The following is a 16,868-nucleotide window of genomic DNA, read 5'->3' as shown; positions in this document are numbered from 1 at the left end:
GAATGAAGGGGCACATGCATGGCTTAATCAGTTAAGTGTTCAACTCTTGATTTTGGGGTGATGCCGTGATCTCAGGTTTGCGAGATCGATCCCCACATCAGGATCCATGCTAAGTGTAAAACCTGCTCTCCCTCTCCCTTTGCCACTCCCCTGTTCACTCGCTCTCTCGTTCTAAAAAAAAGGGGGGGGATACCATCTTATTTATTTTTATAACTGCTATTTTGAACTATGATTCATTGTCTATTCAACTTCCACTTTAATAAAGTGTTATTACTTCCAATAGTCATGATCAGGTCTTTCAATATAGGATATTGTCTATCCCATGACTTTAAATTTTCACATCTTCATGACTGCATGTGTGTCAGAATTGGGTAAGGCTTTGGAATCTCTCCCATCACTCAGAACTCAAATTTCAAAATAAAATGTAAAAATAATAATAGTAATAATAATAATAATTTTAAACAATTTAAAAATGTAAAAAAACACAAAACAAAACAACAACAACAGCAAAACACTCAAATGGAAAAGTATAATCCATGCTACCAAACAATACAGAAGCTACATTAGAGGCTGTCTATACTCTTCTTTGGGTTTTTTTCTTTTAATTTTGCTCTAGAAATTCTAAATATACAGTTGTGACACCAGAGTGAATCCATAGAGTCGTTATGACAATTTCTGAATCCATTCTGGTGATTATTCTGGAGAAGAAGTGAAGACCCTACATAGAGTCTTCTCTGTCTTCTATTTCTTTCCCATTAATGGGACTTGCTTAGAATCATAGTTTCTAGATAAAACAATCTTCTGAGACAAAAATCCAGTGATTTTCCACTTTGAAGACAAAAGATAGGATAAAAAGGGGCACTGAAGTTATGCTTTAGTGGTCTTAGAAGTCTGACTGACTCCCTTTTATTCGGATAGGACTTTTCTTGTTTCCACTACCTCCCTCAGATTTGTCTCTTCACATTCATTCTGTTGTCAATTATTATTATTATTATTATTTAGAGTTTTCTTTCATAGTATTTTCCTTGTTGTCTGGTGTAAGAGATCTAATCACATGCCATTTTTCATGCATATTGCTATCATGGGGATCATAGTCCCCTTTAAATTTTCCATAAAGATTTTGAAAAATCATCAGATTTCATAACTAAGGAATTAAGGTCATTTTGAAATTTAAATCTCCTATGGTCCCATATGATAAATTGCTATAAAGTTACTGGGTCAGGTTTGAATTTAGGGGAAAAAAAAAATATATATATATATATACACACACATATGTGTGTGTGTGTGTGTGTGTGTGTGTGTAGTCTCCAACTCAATTTTCCTGGCCAGAAAAAAAGAAATAAAAGAAAAAAGCAGGTATTTAAAGGGACATGTCAAAATTGAAAAATAAGCACAACCTAGCATCAGGAAAAGGCATTAAAATTTCTTAGTTAAAAGCTATATTCTGTCTCTTCTTTTCATTTCCTGTGTAACCTTGGTTAAGTAATTTAACCTGTAGTTCAATCGTTTTATTGGCCAAAGCAGAAATATATCTCAGGAGAAAATACACACTGCTCTAGTATGTTTCAGCTATCAAAGAACATGGAATATCAATTTATACCATCTATAATTTTATACATCATTTAAAATTTTTAAATCACAAGTCAATCTTGTTTTCTTTCAAAAATAAAATACGATCTGTTTCTTTGGAATTACAATGACTGAATCTTCAAATAGGAGAGGAGAATTAGAACTTGTACCAAATCATTTTTATGCTTTTCCTAGTCAGATGTCAAAGAGATAATGTCATTCATGAGAAAACAGAAAGAAAGAAGGAGAAAGACATAAGAGTGGATTGGGATACTATATATCCAAAGGTTTCTGAGAGAGAGAGAAAAATAAAAAAAAGATAACAGATTTTATACTGAAATTATCTCTCTGTTGTGCAAATACATCATTTCTTATAAGAAAAAAACCTGCATTTTCTCTTTATTCATATGAAATACATTTTTTAACCTCAAAGTCTTCATTATATGTTGATCATTTCACAAAGCAAATTTAGAAAGATATTTCTTACACAATAGTTTAATTAATCCAATTGACATATCCATGTTAAACACTGAGGGTAGAATATTTAGAGCAGAAAAATGCAATATTAAACTAAAGGATTTACATAATCTTGGGCACAGATGCCAGATTTTAAAAAGCCAACATCACCTTTCATAATTGAAAGCAAGGTACCTTTACAAAGAATCGTTTATTAAAACCAAAGTACTATTTCAATAAAGTATTAAGATTGCTGCATAGAATGCCCTGTGGGCAGCACTCTGAAATAATAGTGAATTGCTATTCTAATCCACAATGGAACATTTTAATAAGTGTGATAAATGACTCACAGAGAGCTTCAGATTTCAATGTCAGTGGAATTAGAATCAGGAAACGGCTGGCCCTGGGTGATGGATGTAGAGGATTTTTGTGGTAAACACTTTGCAATGTCAGGACAATACCAGCTTATGGAACACTCAGAGGTTAAATTCATGTCCATTTGTCAACTTGCTGCCTGAGGGTAAAAATGCAGACAGAAAACCAGTCTTACTTTAACTGGTAATATAGTTCCTCACATTCTGTAATACTTCAAAATGATACAAAGCAAAAAAATTAAAGATACAATGAATAGAGGTAAATCACTTGACACTTAGAGAGGTACCCTTAGTAATATTATGGATTGAAAAGATACATTGTGATCAACTGGGCTGATAGCCTTGACGGTTCTTTTCTCCTTTTTAAAAAATATGTTTCTTTCTTTAGGTGCCCAAGCTTTATGAGGATATAAATGTATATGTGATGCTTCTTCTTCTTTTAAATTTTCTAAACAGATGCAAATCATGTATTGACAAAATTTTCTCTGATTATTTTAACTTGAAATATAGATTCAGAGGAAGGATATTCTGAGATTTTAAAACATTTATGACATTATACAGAATAGTGTATTATTGTACTCCAGTGTTCAAATAAAAGAAAAGCCTGACCTAGTACATTATTACCTTCAATGGTTTTCTTGCATATTATTTTAAATGTTCCCAAAGGAGACAAGCATTTGATTTATGCTTCAAGTTTTCTAAACTAACCTTTTCCTCACTTTTTTTTAGTATGCAGTCTATCCTGCAGAAGAATTGTGCTAATATATACAGTACTTTGTTATCAATATAATAGGTCTTCACGAAACTTAACAAGGAGAATTCTAGAGGGCTAAAGCAAAAGTAGACCCAATGCGGGTAAATATAACAGGTATTTTCTAAATTCTGTTATCATAAAACCATAGACCTATACAAACTGCAAAGACATTATAAGGAAAAATATTTTACATTTATAAATAAGATCCACTAAAAATTACCAAATTAAGTTAACTCTGAAATACTCTTTTATATTCAGTTTTCAAAGTGGTTTTTGGTGATTGCCAATCAACTAAGGCAGTACTATCTAAAGTTTAATATGTGGAGAATCACTGGCGATCTTAGTCAAATAAAGATTGTTATGTAGCAGGTATGCCATGAAGAGCCATAGTGGAATTCCTCATAGGATTTCAGGTGAAGTTGTGGATAGCACCTTGATGAGCCAAGCACAAAAGACACATCCATGACTTCATCCCAGGCATGCTGTATAGGTGTACTTTTGAGGAGTAAAAAGCAACTGTTCCACATCACTCATAATTACATGAATAAATTATATTCTAAATGTTTCGTTCAGTTAGTGTCAAAAGTGACAAAAGTAGGTGTTACAGCCATGGGCATTGACTATGCAATCAGACATATGGGTTTGATACCCATCTTCACTCTCAACTAGCCGTGGAATTCGTGTCTATGAATCTCCACCTATGAAGCTAGAATACTAGTAAGTTACTCCATTCAGTGTTTAGAATGATTAAAGAAGACAAAGCAGGAGTGCCTGGGTGGCTTAGTGGGTTAAAGCCTCTCCCTTTGGCTCAGGTCATGATCTCAGGGTCCTGGGATCAAGCCCCGTGTCAGACTCTCTGCTCGTCAGGGAGCCTGTTTCCCCCCACGCTCTGCCTGCCTCTCTGCCTACTTGTGATCTCTCTCTGTGTGTCAAATAAATAAATAAAATCTTAAAAAAAAAAAAAAAGACAAAGCATATAAAACACTTAGAATAGTTCCTGGCATTTTATAGACCCCTAATAATTTTTATGTGTATTAAGAGATGAAAGTTACTGACCCAGAGCCAGAAAACCTGGATTTTAATTTTTAAATTAAAATTAAAAATTTTAAAAATTAAAATTAAAATTTTGAATTTAAATTTTAATTTGATTTTAAATTTAAATTTTAAAATTTAATTTAATTTTAAAGGGTTAAGTAACCCTTTAAAATGATTTTTAACCCTTTAAAATGATTTAAACTTTCTGATCCCAGTTTCCTCCTATATGAAATAGGAATAACTAAATATATTTCTAAGGACTGCTAAGATTATTAGGACAATACATATGAAAATACTTTGAGCCCTAAAAATCATGTAACTTAAACGTCTAATTTGTACTCCTCGAGTATTTAAGTCTTTTAAAGAACAGTTTAAGTTCACCAAATAGTGATAGGTATTCAACAGCAAACAAGTAACTTTCTTGATATACTTTTTGTTTTTTTTTTTTTAATCTCACCCTTGTCAGAGTTCCCCAAGAAAATTTTGGCAAAGTGTGGACAAATGAAAAACTGGTGAGTCCTACATATATTTTAATGCTGATTAGAAATTAAAATAAAAGTGGAAAGATACACAATTTTTCCTGCCCTTGAATAATAATATGTCACTGCTAGTAATACTCTATGTCTCTTTGCATGCTTAGAGAAATGTAACGTATTTTATTTGGGAAAAGAAAAGGAATCAACTCTGTCATACTTGAGCTCTGACAAAGGAGACACTCTGTAAATAGCTGTTAAAGAATTAATTCAAAGTGATAGTTTATTCCTGATTCTGTGTCTCTCTTGTGATATATCCTTAAAAGTATACTCAGTCTCTTTATTCCTTAGAGTCAATCTAAAATGGTATTATCAATGTAGAACTTGCTCCTTGGAAACATAACAGTGAACTGTGAGAATTAACCAAAATGATGACAGGTAAGCCTTTTGAACTGCTTCTTCAAGAAAGATTCCATAGAAACACAAACCTCTCAAGGCATTAAAAAAGTTCTTTTGAAAGTGGAGAAAAAAATAGCTGAGAGAGAGAGAGAGGTTGGTAGTGAGGAAAAAGGAACATCAGAAAGGAGGGAGGTGAGAGAACACAGGTTAAAGCCTCTTCCATTTCACAGAAGTAGCACCAGGCGAGCACACCCCTCTCTCTTCTGGATGAAGCAAAGGGTCTCATATTGTGTCAGCATTAGTGACCTGAAAAGGGGATGATCACTAAACTGATTAAACACAAATAGGCAGGAATTCTGGACACCCATAGGTTAAAGCTTAAAGATTACAAAGGGAGGCTGGAAAGAATGAGTCCATTTGGGAAACTGAAAGTTAGCGTACCAAAGAAACACCACAGTGGCAAAATTGAACTAATGTGATTCCAAAGTCAATAGTGTCATTTTATTTTTATTTTTTAAAAGACTTTATTTATTCATTTGGGAGAGACAGAGAACACGAGCAGGGGAAGGGGTAGAGGGAGACCAAGAGGGAGAAGCAGACTCCCTGCTCAGCATGGAGCCTGATAAAGGCTCAATGTGGGGTTCCAATAGGGGGCTCTATCCAGGACCCTGAGATCATGACTTCAGCCAAAGTCAGATGCTTAACCTAAGTACCCAGGTGCCCCAGTCATGTCATTTTAAATATCAGTGAGTACATCACTAAAAAATCCGAATACTAGACAATATGGAAAGGGTGCCCACAGTTTAAGATCATTTAATTTGGAAGTTAAGTATTTTTCTAATTCTAGGTATTTTTGTATATTTTAAATGAAAATGGTCATGAAAAATCTAATCAAGAACAAGTTAGGTAGATGATGGCCCAAGTCACTGAGCTATATGTATATGGTGTAGAAATTAAATTTAAGAAGTCAAGTAATATCTCCAGAAAAATGAAAGTCTGCATTCAAGATAGGCTAGTAGGCAGTTACTTAGTAACTATCTTAATATTGCATTCCTTCCTGTTTAGTACTGTTTGTAAATACCCTCAAAAGTTAGGGTTATCACAATGCCTTTTTTGTTTAAAAAAAAAATAGCCTAACAATTTTTTTTCAAAACACAGTGAATAAAAAAAACAAAATAGTCACAGTGTTTACAGAGTTTTTGGAGATTAATACAATAGTATCTGAAAAAATATAAATATGTATATTTTTGACTATCCAAGTTTAATTCTAGGAATATTCTAAGCAATTATTTACATAGATGTGATACATATAGACAAGTTATATTTCTTACAATATTATTTACACAGGTGAAAAAATTCAGTAACCACCTACATGTACCGTAATAAGGACATTATATTATATCGGTAGTAAAGAGTAGTGTGCAGCAAGCTAAAAAGATGAGATGACGTTTGTACTACTAACTTGTGAGTAATAGAGTGGGGGGGGGGGAATTGCTCACAGATCCATAAGTCTAAAATAGTCATGTCAGAATAAAATGTGTGTGTGTGTGTGTGTGTGTGTGTGTGTGTGTATGCTTTGTTTGTAGAAAAAGATCTAGAGATCTGGAATGATACACATAAAATTTCCGTTACAGTTAGTCATGGTGGGAATGGTTGAAGTGGGAAGAAAGCAGGGAGTGACAATGTGATTATTATTTTTATTTTTACTACAGAGTTTTATATTGCTTCAGTTTTTCTATCCATTACTTTTACAATGAAAATTATGGGTAATTAAAAAAGTTAAAATCTTATGTTGATAATTTTTTTTTCATAAAATATAGAGTGGTTTATTTAGATGGTTTTAAATGATTTCACTGCGGAATTCAGCATAACTGGAACAAACATACAAGATATTCGTAACAGAAATCTTGCTAGGCAATGGCTTTGGCTTCAGGCAGGAATGCCTCCCAGTATTTTATCAGCTGTTGTTGTGTTTGTACTAATGATTCTAAGTACTTGATAATAACAGTTTTAAAATCTTTCACCCGTTCTTTCTCAAATCTTCCCACTTCTTTTCGAATTGTTTTAGAAATCTGTTCAAAATCTCTTTCTCCTTGTTGTCCTTTTGCCTCCCACTCTCTTATTTCATTTTTAGCTTGCTGTATTTTATCTGGTTTGTTAGCAACCATCATTTTTCCCTCAGTTTCACGTTTTTTGAGCAAAGTAATTTGAGCGTCTTCCCATTTCTGCCAGCACTTCATTCGATGGTCAAACACACCTTTCACTGCAGCAATAAGACGAATGTAGTCACTAAGTAGTTCTGAAAACATGTAAAAGTCAGCAAAAGCTTGTTCTTGATGTAACTGGTCTATTTTCTCCTCTACCTCTGCAATCTGAGACAAAGCTCTAGATAAAGCAGTGTGGTCCTCAGAGTTACCTAACATGGCAGCACTTTTCGCAAAGGCAGCTGTGTTGGCTGAAAGTTCTTTTCTATGACAGACCAAGTCTTCGACACTAGCATGAAGTTTCCTAAGTTGCTGATCCAGATTTTCAAATTGTTGCTGCTTTTCTTCAAACCACGCATCTGATTCATTCATCTTGATTGTCATTTTGTTGACGGCGTCTGCAGCCTTGTTCACCATCCTCAATATTCCTGCTCCGCTCAGGGCCTGTGTGTTAACTGCTCTAGGCAGCTCTGAACTTTCCAGGAACTGCCTTAAATCAGGATCCTGTAGAAAAGTTGGATGCTTTACTGTTCTTTGAAGATACCTTTCAAGAGCTGCTCTCCGTTTCTCTACAAATTCAGTGGATGAAGAATCTTCTTTACCCACTTTGACCTTGGTCATGCCTACTATACTCTTTTCTGGAGCTGGTGGCACAATATAACCAACATGTAAATACTTGCTTGCTAACTTGCTATGCAAACCAAGAAAGTCACTGAATCTTCTTTTCACTGAAAATTCACTCTTACTGAACATGGAAGGAGAGGTCTTTGTTGTTACTCTATACGCCATGTAAGCATTCATGCCATCACCAACTTTCTCTGGATCTGATACACCAATTTCTATATCAAAAACATCTCCATTTGCTGCTTCTTCAATCTCCTCCCTGGATCTATCGAAGATAACAGGAGCAGACATACTCTTGGATTCAATTCTGGGAGCAATGATTGTAGTAGGGGTCACAGGTGTGACTGCAGGAGAAGGTTCTGAAGACAGGATAGGTTCCCTTTCTGGACTATCCAGAGAAACTTCTTCTGTGGCTTCTGCAAAAAAGGTCTTCTCTGTCATCATCTAGCACCACCGCTGCAGGTTTCGGGCCATTAGAGTTTGTACTGACATCTTCTGCATTAAAACTGGCTGGTTCTGGAGATGATGGACACGACTCGAGGGTGGACACAGTGCTGGTGAACAGGTCTTCTCCATCCTCCAGCTCCTCAAAGTCGGTGGGCTTCGCGTCCCCCAGCGGAGGAGGCTCCCTCTCGGCTGCCATCTTCGCTGTCCAGATGACTTCGCGAGCGAGGCCTTGCGGACCTGTCACGTGAGCACGCCTTATGTTGATAATTTTAAAGAACTATATCAGGTTATATGCTTGACATAAGTTGAAAACAATGCATGTAATGATAGATGAATCTAATTAGAATGAAGTGCAAAATGGAACACTGTTCTTGGAACTCTAAATAGAAAAATTATGAAATGGTAACAAAAATAAAAAATAAAAAAGGAAAGTAAATAAAATTTTAATTTCACTTATTTTCAATAAGACAAGTGATCATCCTCAAATGACAGTATCAGACTACTCATGTCATTAATTAAAAAAAAAGATCCTTTCCATTTCTGTCAATGGTAGAATTCTGTATTTACATCAAGTAAATCGCATTACTTAATATATAGATTTTTGTGCTTATGTGCAAAAAACTTGGTATTTTTTCTAATAAACCTGAGTACACTTGAAATCTTCTCACTCCATTAATAACATTCATTGGTATCAGGCCTCTGAGGAGACATAAACTCTCATGTACCCAAAGGTATACAATGTGGGGAGATTAAAGAGACTGCCCATAAAATGTAAAGTAGGGAATACTGCTTATTTGCCACAGACTTCGTCTTTGCAAAATAATTAGGGGGAAAAAAGGACTATTTTATTTTGAAAGAAAATTATTGGGAAAAAAGATAATCATTGACATCCTAACTTTTTTTTTTTAAGCTTTTATTTATTTATTTGACAGAGAGTGAGAGAACACAAGCAGCAGGAACAGAGAGAGAGGGAGAAACAGGCTCTCCACCAAGTAGGGAGCTCGATGCAGGGCTTGATCCCAGGACCCCTGGATCATGACCTGAGCAAAAGACAGACACTTAACAACTGAGCCACCCAGGCACCCTGACACCCTAACTTTTTAAAGAAATCAAAAACCTCACATCTCTAGAACAGTGCAATGTAGGATCCTGGGCATCTTGCTTAGCCTTTGTTAATCCATCCCTTTATCATTTCATTAAAAGCCTCTTTCAGGGGCGCCTGGATGGCTCAGCTGGTTTAGAGCCTGCCTTTAGCTCAGGTCATGATCTCAGGGTCCTGGGATGGGCCCCACATTGGACTCCCTGCTCAGTGGGGAGTCCGGTTCTCTTTCTTCCTCCACCCTTCCTCCTGCTTGTGCTCTCTTCTCAAATAAATAAATAAAATCCTTAAAAAATGTGTGGACTACAGTATGTTACTCTGTTAATAATATATATTTTTTTAGATTTCACAACAAAATATCATGGTGTTTATAGAAAAAAAAATGCTTCTCCACTGGTGAGTAAAGCTTTCAGTGAAAGTCCAGAGTATGATTGCAGTTATTTATTCCATATTCCATGTTTTCCTACTGGGAGGTTCTGTGAAATCAGCTCCCTCCGTGTAAAATTCTTTCATTTCTCAACATTCTGATTCAAATTCTCTGTCCCTCTCTCCCTCTGTCTGTCTTGCCCCATTCTCCATGACTCCTTGTGTCAGTCAATGATTTTCTAATGTTTCTCGCTCCATAAGCATTTGTATTTCATGAAAAGAATTTTACATCTCCAGAATAAAGAAGATAGAATTCCTAGCTAAATATAAGTGAGAAAGAAATAAATATTTATGATTTTCATTGAGGTGGCTATGATTAAATATAAAGAAAAGATTTATAACATCATCAATTTTTTTTATAAATAAAAGTTTATTTTTTTGGACCACTTTAATATAAATTAATGTTGAGAATCATGTTTATAAAATGTCTTGTGATGGTCAGTTGTAAGACTGTGCCACTTCCCTTTGGAATAGTCACTTATCATTCCCATCAGATCAACTTATATCAGAATAAGCATGATCAAAAGGAACTGAATATTTAGGACTTGCTATTCTGAAATACAGTCTGTAAAAAAATGTATATTCACATCATACAATATCAGAATGTGTCTAAAAAACGAAATTAAAAATAATAAGCTTGCAGAAAAGAGTAAGGATGTCCAGACTATTTGTATGATATTGGCCACTCAATTCTTTTGAATTACCTAGCATATTAATTTATGGATTCTTTCTGAAGCATATTGGTTGATTTTTTATACTCGTCACTCGTTTATTTATTCATGAGTTTGAACAAATACATTAAATACTTCTGTGACTTTAGTTTCATTCTTCTCATTTCTGAAAATTGATAAAAGCCCAATTTAAAATTGCATGTATTTCTGATGAGATGTACTACGTACATTTTTCATATGATAGAGATGAAATACATGATGATTATGCTAAATACTAGGTAGTGCTTAATGCAAAAGTAACAATTTTTATGAGTTTGACCTTCAGAAAACCCACCAGATTCTCAGGGTGAATATCTGAGGAAAATCTTCAAAAGTTTCAGGCACAGATAAAGGAAAACAGCCATTCTGAAATAAGCCCAGAGTATTCTGTTCTCCTTAACAAATGTCTGCATCAATGGAAACTATTTTATCACAGTCTAACTGACTTGGGTAAGGGAAGTAACCACCTCTAGCCCCCATCTTGCCTACCTGTTTCACCTAACAAGAAAAAAATCCCGAGAAATAATTGTGAAGGTTAGAGCTCAGAGGTACAGATCTAATAATAGACTGAGACCAAATCTTAGGATTAAAGAAAACTTCCTATCCGAATCCTTATTAACACATGGTTGTTTAGAAAATTCCAAAAAAATCAACCAAAAGTGACTTAAGTTAATAAGCAGTTATAGCAATGCTGTGAGATATAAGAATAATATAAAAAGTCAACTGCTTCTTTTATATACAGTAAATAATTGGAATTCGAAATAAAAAAAAAAAGTAACACTATTTATAGTAGTATTAACTGAAATACTGGGGCACCTGGGTGGCTCAGTGGGTTAAAGCCTCTGCCTTTGACTTGGGTCATGATCCCAGGGTCCTGGAATTGGCTCACACATTGGGTTCTCTGCTCAGTGGGGAGCCTGCTTCCCCATCTCTCTCTGCCTGCCTCTCTGCCTACTTGTGATCTCTGTCTGTCAAATAAATAAATAAAATCTTAAAAAAAAAAAAAAACTGAAATACTTAAGTATATATCTAATGAAATATATCAAGATCTTTATAAGGGAAACTATAAACTATTATAAAAAAATCAAAGAAGATGTAAATTCCATATTCATGAACAGGAAGACACAATATTATAAAGTTTTCAACTTTTCTCAACCTGCTATATATTCAATACAATCCCAGTCAAATTCCCAGCAAGTTATTAACAGGTATTGATAAAAAAATTTTTGAGTTTATAGGGAAAGGCAAAAGACCCAGAATAGTCAACACAATACTAAAACAGTAAAGTTGGAGGACTGAAAATACCCAACTTCAAAATTTACCAAAAAAGCTCCAATAATCAAAACAATGTGATATTAGTGTAATAGTGTAAGAATGAACAAATAGATCAGTAGGTCAGAACAAAGACAATGACAAATATAGTCATGTGATCTCTGACAAAGTAGCAAAATCAATTCAATAGATAAGTAGTCTTTTCAACAAATGGTGCTGGAACAGCTGGATGTTCAGATGATAAAAACAAAAGCAAAACACACGCACACACACACATACACACACACACACCCAAAAAACCCAAAGAACCTAAACACTGACTTATATTCTTTTAAGAAAAAAAAATGGAATTAACCATCTTAAATATAAAATTCAAAACTATGAAACTTATAGAAAATAATAGGAATAACACGGAGGACATTGGGAGATGGAAAAGAGAAGTTAGTTGGTGGAAATCAGAGGGGGAGACAACCCATGAGAGACTGTGGACTCTGAGAAACAAACTGGGTTTTGGAGGGGGGCAGGGCTTAGGGGATAGGGTGAGCTTGGTGATGGATATTAAGGAGGGCACATATTGCATGGAGCACTGGGTGTGGTGCATAAACAATGAATTTTGGAACACTGAAAAAAAATACAATAAAAATACAGAAAAGAAAACAATAGGAGAAAATCTACATGATTTAGGAATTGGTAATGCCATTTTACATACAACAGCAAAAGTGAAATCCATACAAGAATAAGTTGGGTATCATTAAAATTAAAAATTTCTGCTCTCTGAAAGACACTGATTAGATAAGAAAAAGGTAGTCCGCAGATTGCACGAAAATATTTCAAAAACCCTTTTTAAATGATTTTATTTATTTATTTGAAAGAGAGAGTGAGGGAGAGAGATCACAGGTAAGGGAAGGGGCAGAGGGAGAAGCACACTTCCTGCTGAGCAGAGAGCCTGATTCGAGGCTCCATGCGGGGCTCATTGCCAGACTCATTATGGAGTTTGATCCTAAGAGTCCAGGATCATGACCTGAGCCGACCAGATACTTAACAGATTAAGCCACCCAGGGATCCCTGAAAAACCCTTATCTGATAAATACTTGTGTACAAAATATACCAAGAATTCTTCAAAGTCAACAATAAGAAAAGAAATTAACCAATTAAAAATGAGCAAAAAAAGCGGGTGGCCAAAGATCTGAATAGATACCTCATCAAAGAAGATACACAAATAAGCACATGAAATAATGTTTGATATCATGTGCTATTAGAAAATAACAATTTAAAACAATATTTTTTTTTACATCTGTGTACTTTATTTTCTTCATAGATATTCTGTTAAATAAAACATCATTTGTATACAGGCCATAGTATAGTCTCATCTGTAAAGAGAATTCTTTGCAGAATCAAACTTCTTGTGTTTGTTCCATATAAAAGTATTTAATTTAATTATCATAATTTAATTATACCTATTAGAATGGTTAAAATTCAAAACATTCAAAATACAAAATACAGATGATGATGTGGAACAACAGGAACTTCACTAAATAGAATGGTAGAAATGCAAATTGGTACAGCACTATGAAAGAAATTGGTAATTTCTTACAAAATAAAACAGTCTTACCATTTGATCTAGCAATCGTGCTCCTAGGTATTTACCTGCATGAGATGAAAATGTATGCCCATATGAAAACCTGTACTTAAATATTTAGGGGAGCTTTATTAATAATCACCAAACATTTGAGGTAACCAAGAGGCCCTTTAATATGCAAATGGATAAATAAACTGTGATATATCCTTATGACTGAATATTATTCATTGGTAAAAGGAACTGAACTATCAAGCTATGATCAGATATAGAGGAACTTTTAACCAAGAGACTATTCTTGTGTAATTCCAACTTCATGACAAAAAATTCTAAGAAAGACAAAACGGTGAGGTAGAATGAAATCTATGGCTGCCAGGAATTTGAGGGAAAGAAATACAAATGGGGGAGCACAGGTGATCTTTAAAGCAGCAAAACTATTCTGTTTGACAGTGTAATGGTAGATATTTCATATTAGGCATTTGTCAAAACCAGCTGGAACTATACAACACAAAGTATAAACTCTATTATACACAAAGAGCTTCTCTCATGTAAAAAATGGAACATATATTCCCTATATTGTACTTTTCATTTCCATAACTTATTTTGAAATTTGTACTTCTTAATCCTCTTCCCCTATCTTGCCCATCCTTCCACTTCTCTTCCTTCTGACAACCAACAGTTTATTCTCTGTATTTAAGTCTGTATGTGTTTTTCTGTTTGTTTAGTTTTTTTTGATTCCACACACAAGTGGAAGCATATGGTATTTATTTTTCTCTGTTTGACTTAATTGCTTTAGCATAATAACCTCTAGGTCTATCCATATTGTCATGAATGCAAGACTTCATTCTTTTCCATGGCTGAAAATATTCCATTGTGTGTGTGTGTGATATATAGTCATGCATGCATATGTATACATATATAATGGGATATTATATATGTATGTGTATAGATGTATATGTATGTGTGTATATAAACACATACACACACACACACACACACACACACCCTTCCTTATCCATTCTTTTATCAGTGGATACAGTTTGTTTCCTTACCTTGGCTATTATAAGTGTTGCCGCAATAAACATAGGATTGGGGTGTATACATCTTTTTGAATTAGTATTGTTTTTGTTCTTATTTTTCTGGCTGAATACCCAGCAGTAGAATTACTGGACCACATAGTATTTCTATTTTTAATTTTTTGAGGAAACTTCATACTGTTTTCCATAGAGGCTGCAACAATTTGCATTCCCACTAACAGTGCACAAGTGTTTCCTTTTTCTCCACATTCTCACCAACACTTGTTATTTCTTGTCTTTTTACTTTAGCCATTCTGACTGGTGATTTCTCATAATGGTTTTGATTTACATTTCTCTGATGAAAACTGATTTTTTTTTTTAAATGTACCTGTTGGCCATTTGTATGTCTTCTTTGGAAAAATGTCTGTTCATGTCTTCTGCTCATTTTTTAATTACATTGTATAGGTTTTGGGTGTTGAATTATTAGTTCCTTATGTATTTTGGATATTAACCCCTTATTAGATATGTCAGTTGCAAATAAATTCTTTAGTTCAGTAGGTTGTCTTTCATTTTGTTGATGGTGTTTGTCATTGTGCAAAAGCTCTTTATAGCTATGTAGTCTCAATAGTTTATTTTTGCTTTTGTTCTCCTTGCTTGAATAGACATGTTCAGAAAAATAACACTAAGGCTATTTCCTAAAAGATTACTGTGTGTATTGTCTCTTATGAGTTTTATGGTTTTAGATTTTACATTTAGATCTTAAATATATTTTGAATTTATTTTTGTCTTATTTGTTTTTGGTATAAGAAAGTGTTCCAGTTTCATTCTTTTACATGAAGCTGTTCAGTTTTCCCAAAACCATTTTTTGTAAAGACTGTCTTTTCTGCATTGTATGTTCTTGCCTCCTTTGTCATAGATTAACTAACCATATAAGGGTGGATTTATTTCTGGGCTTGTATTCTGTTTCATTGATTATATATTTGTTTGTGTACTGGTACCATACTGTTTGTATTACTATAGCTTTATAGTATAGCTTGAAATCTGGGATTATGATACAGTTTTGTTCTTCCTTCTAAATATTGCTTTTGCTATTTAGGGTCTTTTCTGGCTTTGTAAAAGTTTAGAATTATTTGATCTAGTTCTGTGACCGATGGTATTGGTATTTTGATAGGTATTGCATTGAATTTTTACATTGCCTTTGGTAGTATGGACATTTTAACAATATTAATTCTCAATATTTTGTTCTTTTTGATGAGATTGTTAATGGAATTTTTTTTATAATTTCTGTTTCGGCTACTTTGCTGTTAGTGCATAGAAACATAACAGGTTTCTATATATTAATTTTGTATCTTGCAAGTTTACTGCACTTATTTATTAACTTAATGGTTTTTCGGTGGAGCTTCTAGGGGTTTTCTCAATATAGTATTACTTCATCTGCAAATACTGACTGTTTTATTTCTCTCTTACTAATTTGGCTATGTTGTATAACTTTTTCTTGTCTGATTGCTGTGGTTTTCTTTCACTACTATGTCGAATAAATGTGGAGAAAGTGGACATCCTCATCATTTCTTATTTGTTATTAATTTTCAGTATTTTTTGTTGCAGTTGAAGAGTATATTTTGTAAGACTAATTTATTTTTTAAATTTATTAAGCTTAATCTAAAGATATGGCTTAAGGTACTTGATTAAAACATTAGCTCTAAACCTGGAGATTGTTCCACATCCACTTGAAAAGAATATGTAGTCTATAATCATTAGAAGGAATGCTCTATATAAGTCAGTTTAACAGTGTTGTTTGGTAGTGTTGTTAAAGTCTCCTATATCCTCCTGAAGTTTTATTTTTTGTTTTGTTTTCTGCTGAGCTTTGATCTAGTTATTCTTTCAGTTATTGGTAGTGGAATACTGAAATTTTTGTTATTGTGACTTCATGTATTTGTGGCTCTGGAATTAAGTGAATAGACATTTATAATTGTCACATCTTCCTGACTTACTAACTTTTTTTTAATCATTACAAAATATACTTCTTCCCTAAGAAAATGTATTATCTTAAAGTTTTTCTTTTTAATACTTGTATGCTATTTACTTTAGTTTTTTTTAATATTTTCCTTTTTCATGGCTTATCTTTTTCCACTTTTTACTTTCAATCTATGCATTTCTTTGAATTTAAGTTTTGTTCCTTGTGGACAGTGTATGGTTGGATCTTACTTTTTATCTTGCCTATCAATATGTGCCTATTTTATTGGTTTATTTAGAGATTCATCTTTAATACAATTAATGCTATAGTTGGATTCAGATTTCCACTTTCAGTCTTTGCTCTCTGTATGTCTTCTATTATTTTGCATTTCTAGGCCCCCTTGACTATTTGCTTCTGTACTAAATATTTAGTGTCAATTTTAGTTATTTTTTTTATTATTGTTTTTTAAAGATTATATTT

At 33.7% G+C, this 16,868-nt stretch overlaps 1 protein-coding gene and 1 long non-coding RNA gene across 3 annotated transcripts in view; both read right to left on the bottom strand.

Annotated features, from left to right (window-relative positions):
• Nucleotides 1-16,868, bottom strand: part of LOC125093613 (uncharacterized) — a 73,764-nt gene that overhangs the window by 40,045 nt on the left and 16,851 nt on the right. For both annotated transcript variants that reach the window (XR_007125297.1, XR_007125298.1), the window contains exon 2: nucleotides 2,376-2,539. This is a non-coding gene — a long non-coding RNA (uncharacterized LOC125093613). The remainder of the gene's footprint in view (nucleotides 1-2,375; nucleotides 2,540-16,868) is intronic.
• Nucleotides 6,870-8,531, bottom strand: LOC125093612 (sorting nexin-2-like). Its single transcript, XM_047719068.1, is given in 2 exon segments — nucleotides 6,870-8,311; nucleotides 8,313-8,531. Coding segments are annotated over 2 exon segments (1,560 nt in total). The 3' UTR covers nucleotides 6,870-6,970.

This window comes from Lutra lutra, chromosome 2 (assembly GCF_902655055.1).
Source record: "Lutra lutra chromosome 2, mLutLut1.2, whole genome shotgun sequence".
NCBI classification, from domain to species: Eukaryota; Metazoa; Chordata; class Mammalia; order Carnivora; family Mustelidae; genus Lutra; species Lutra lutra.
The sequence above is the reverse complement of the archived record's forward strand: the minus strand, read 5'-3'. Positions and strand labels throughout refer to the sequence as shown.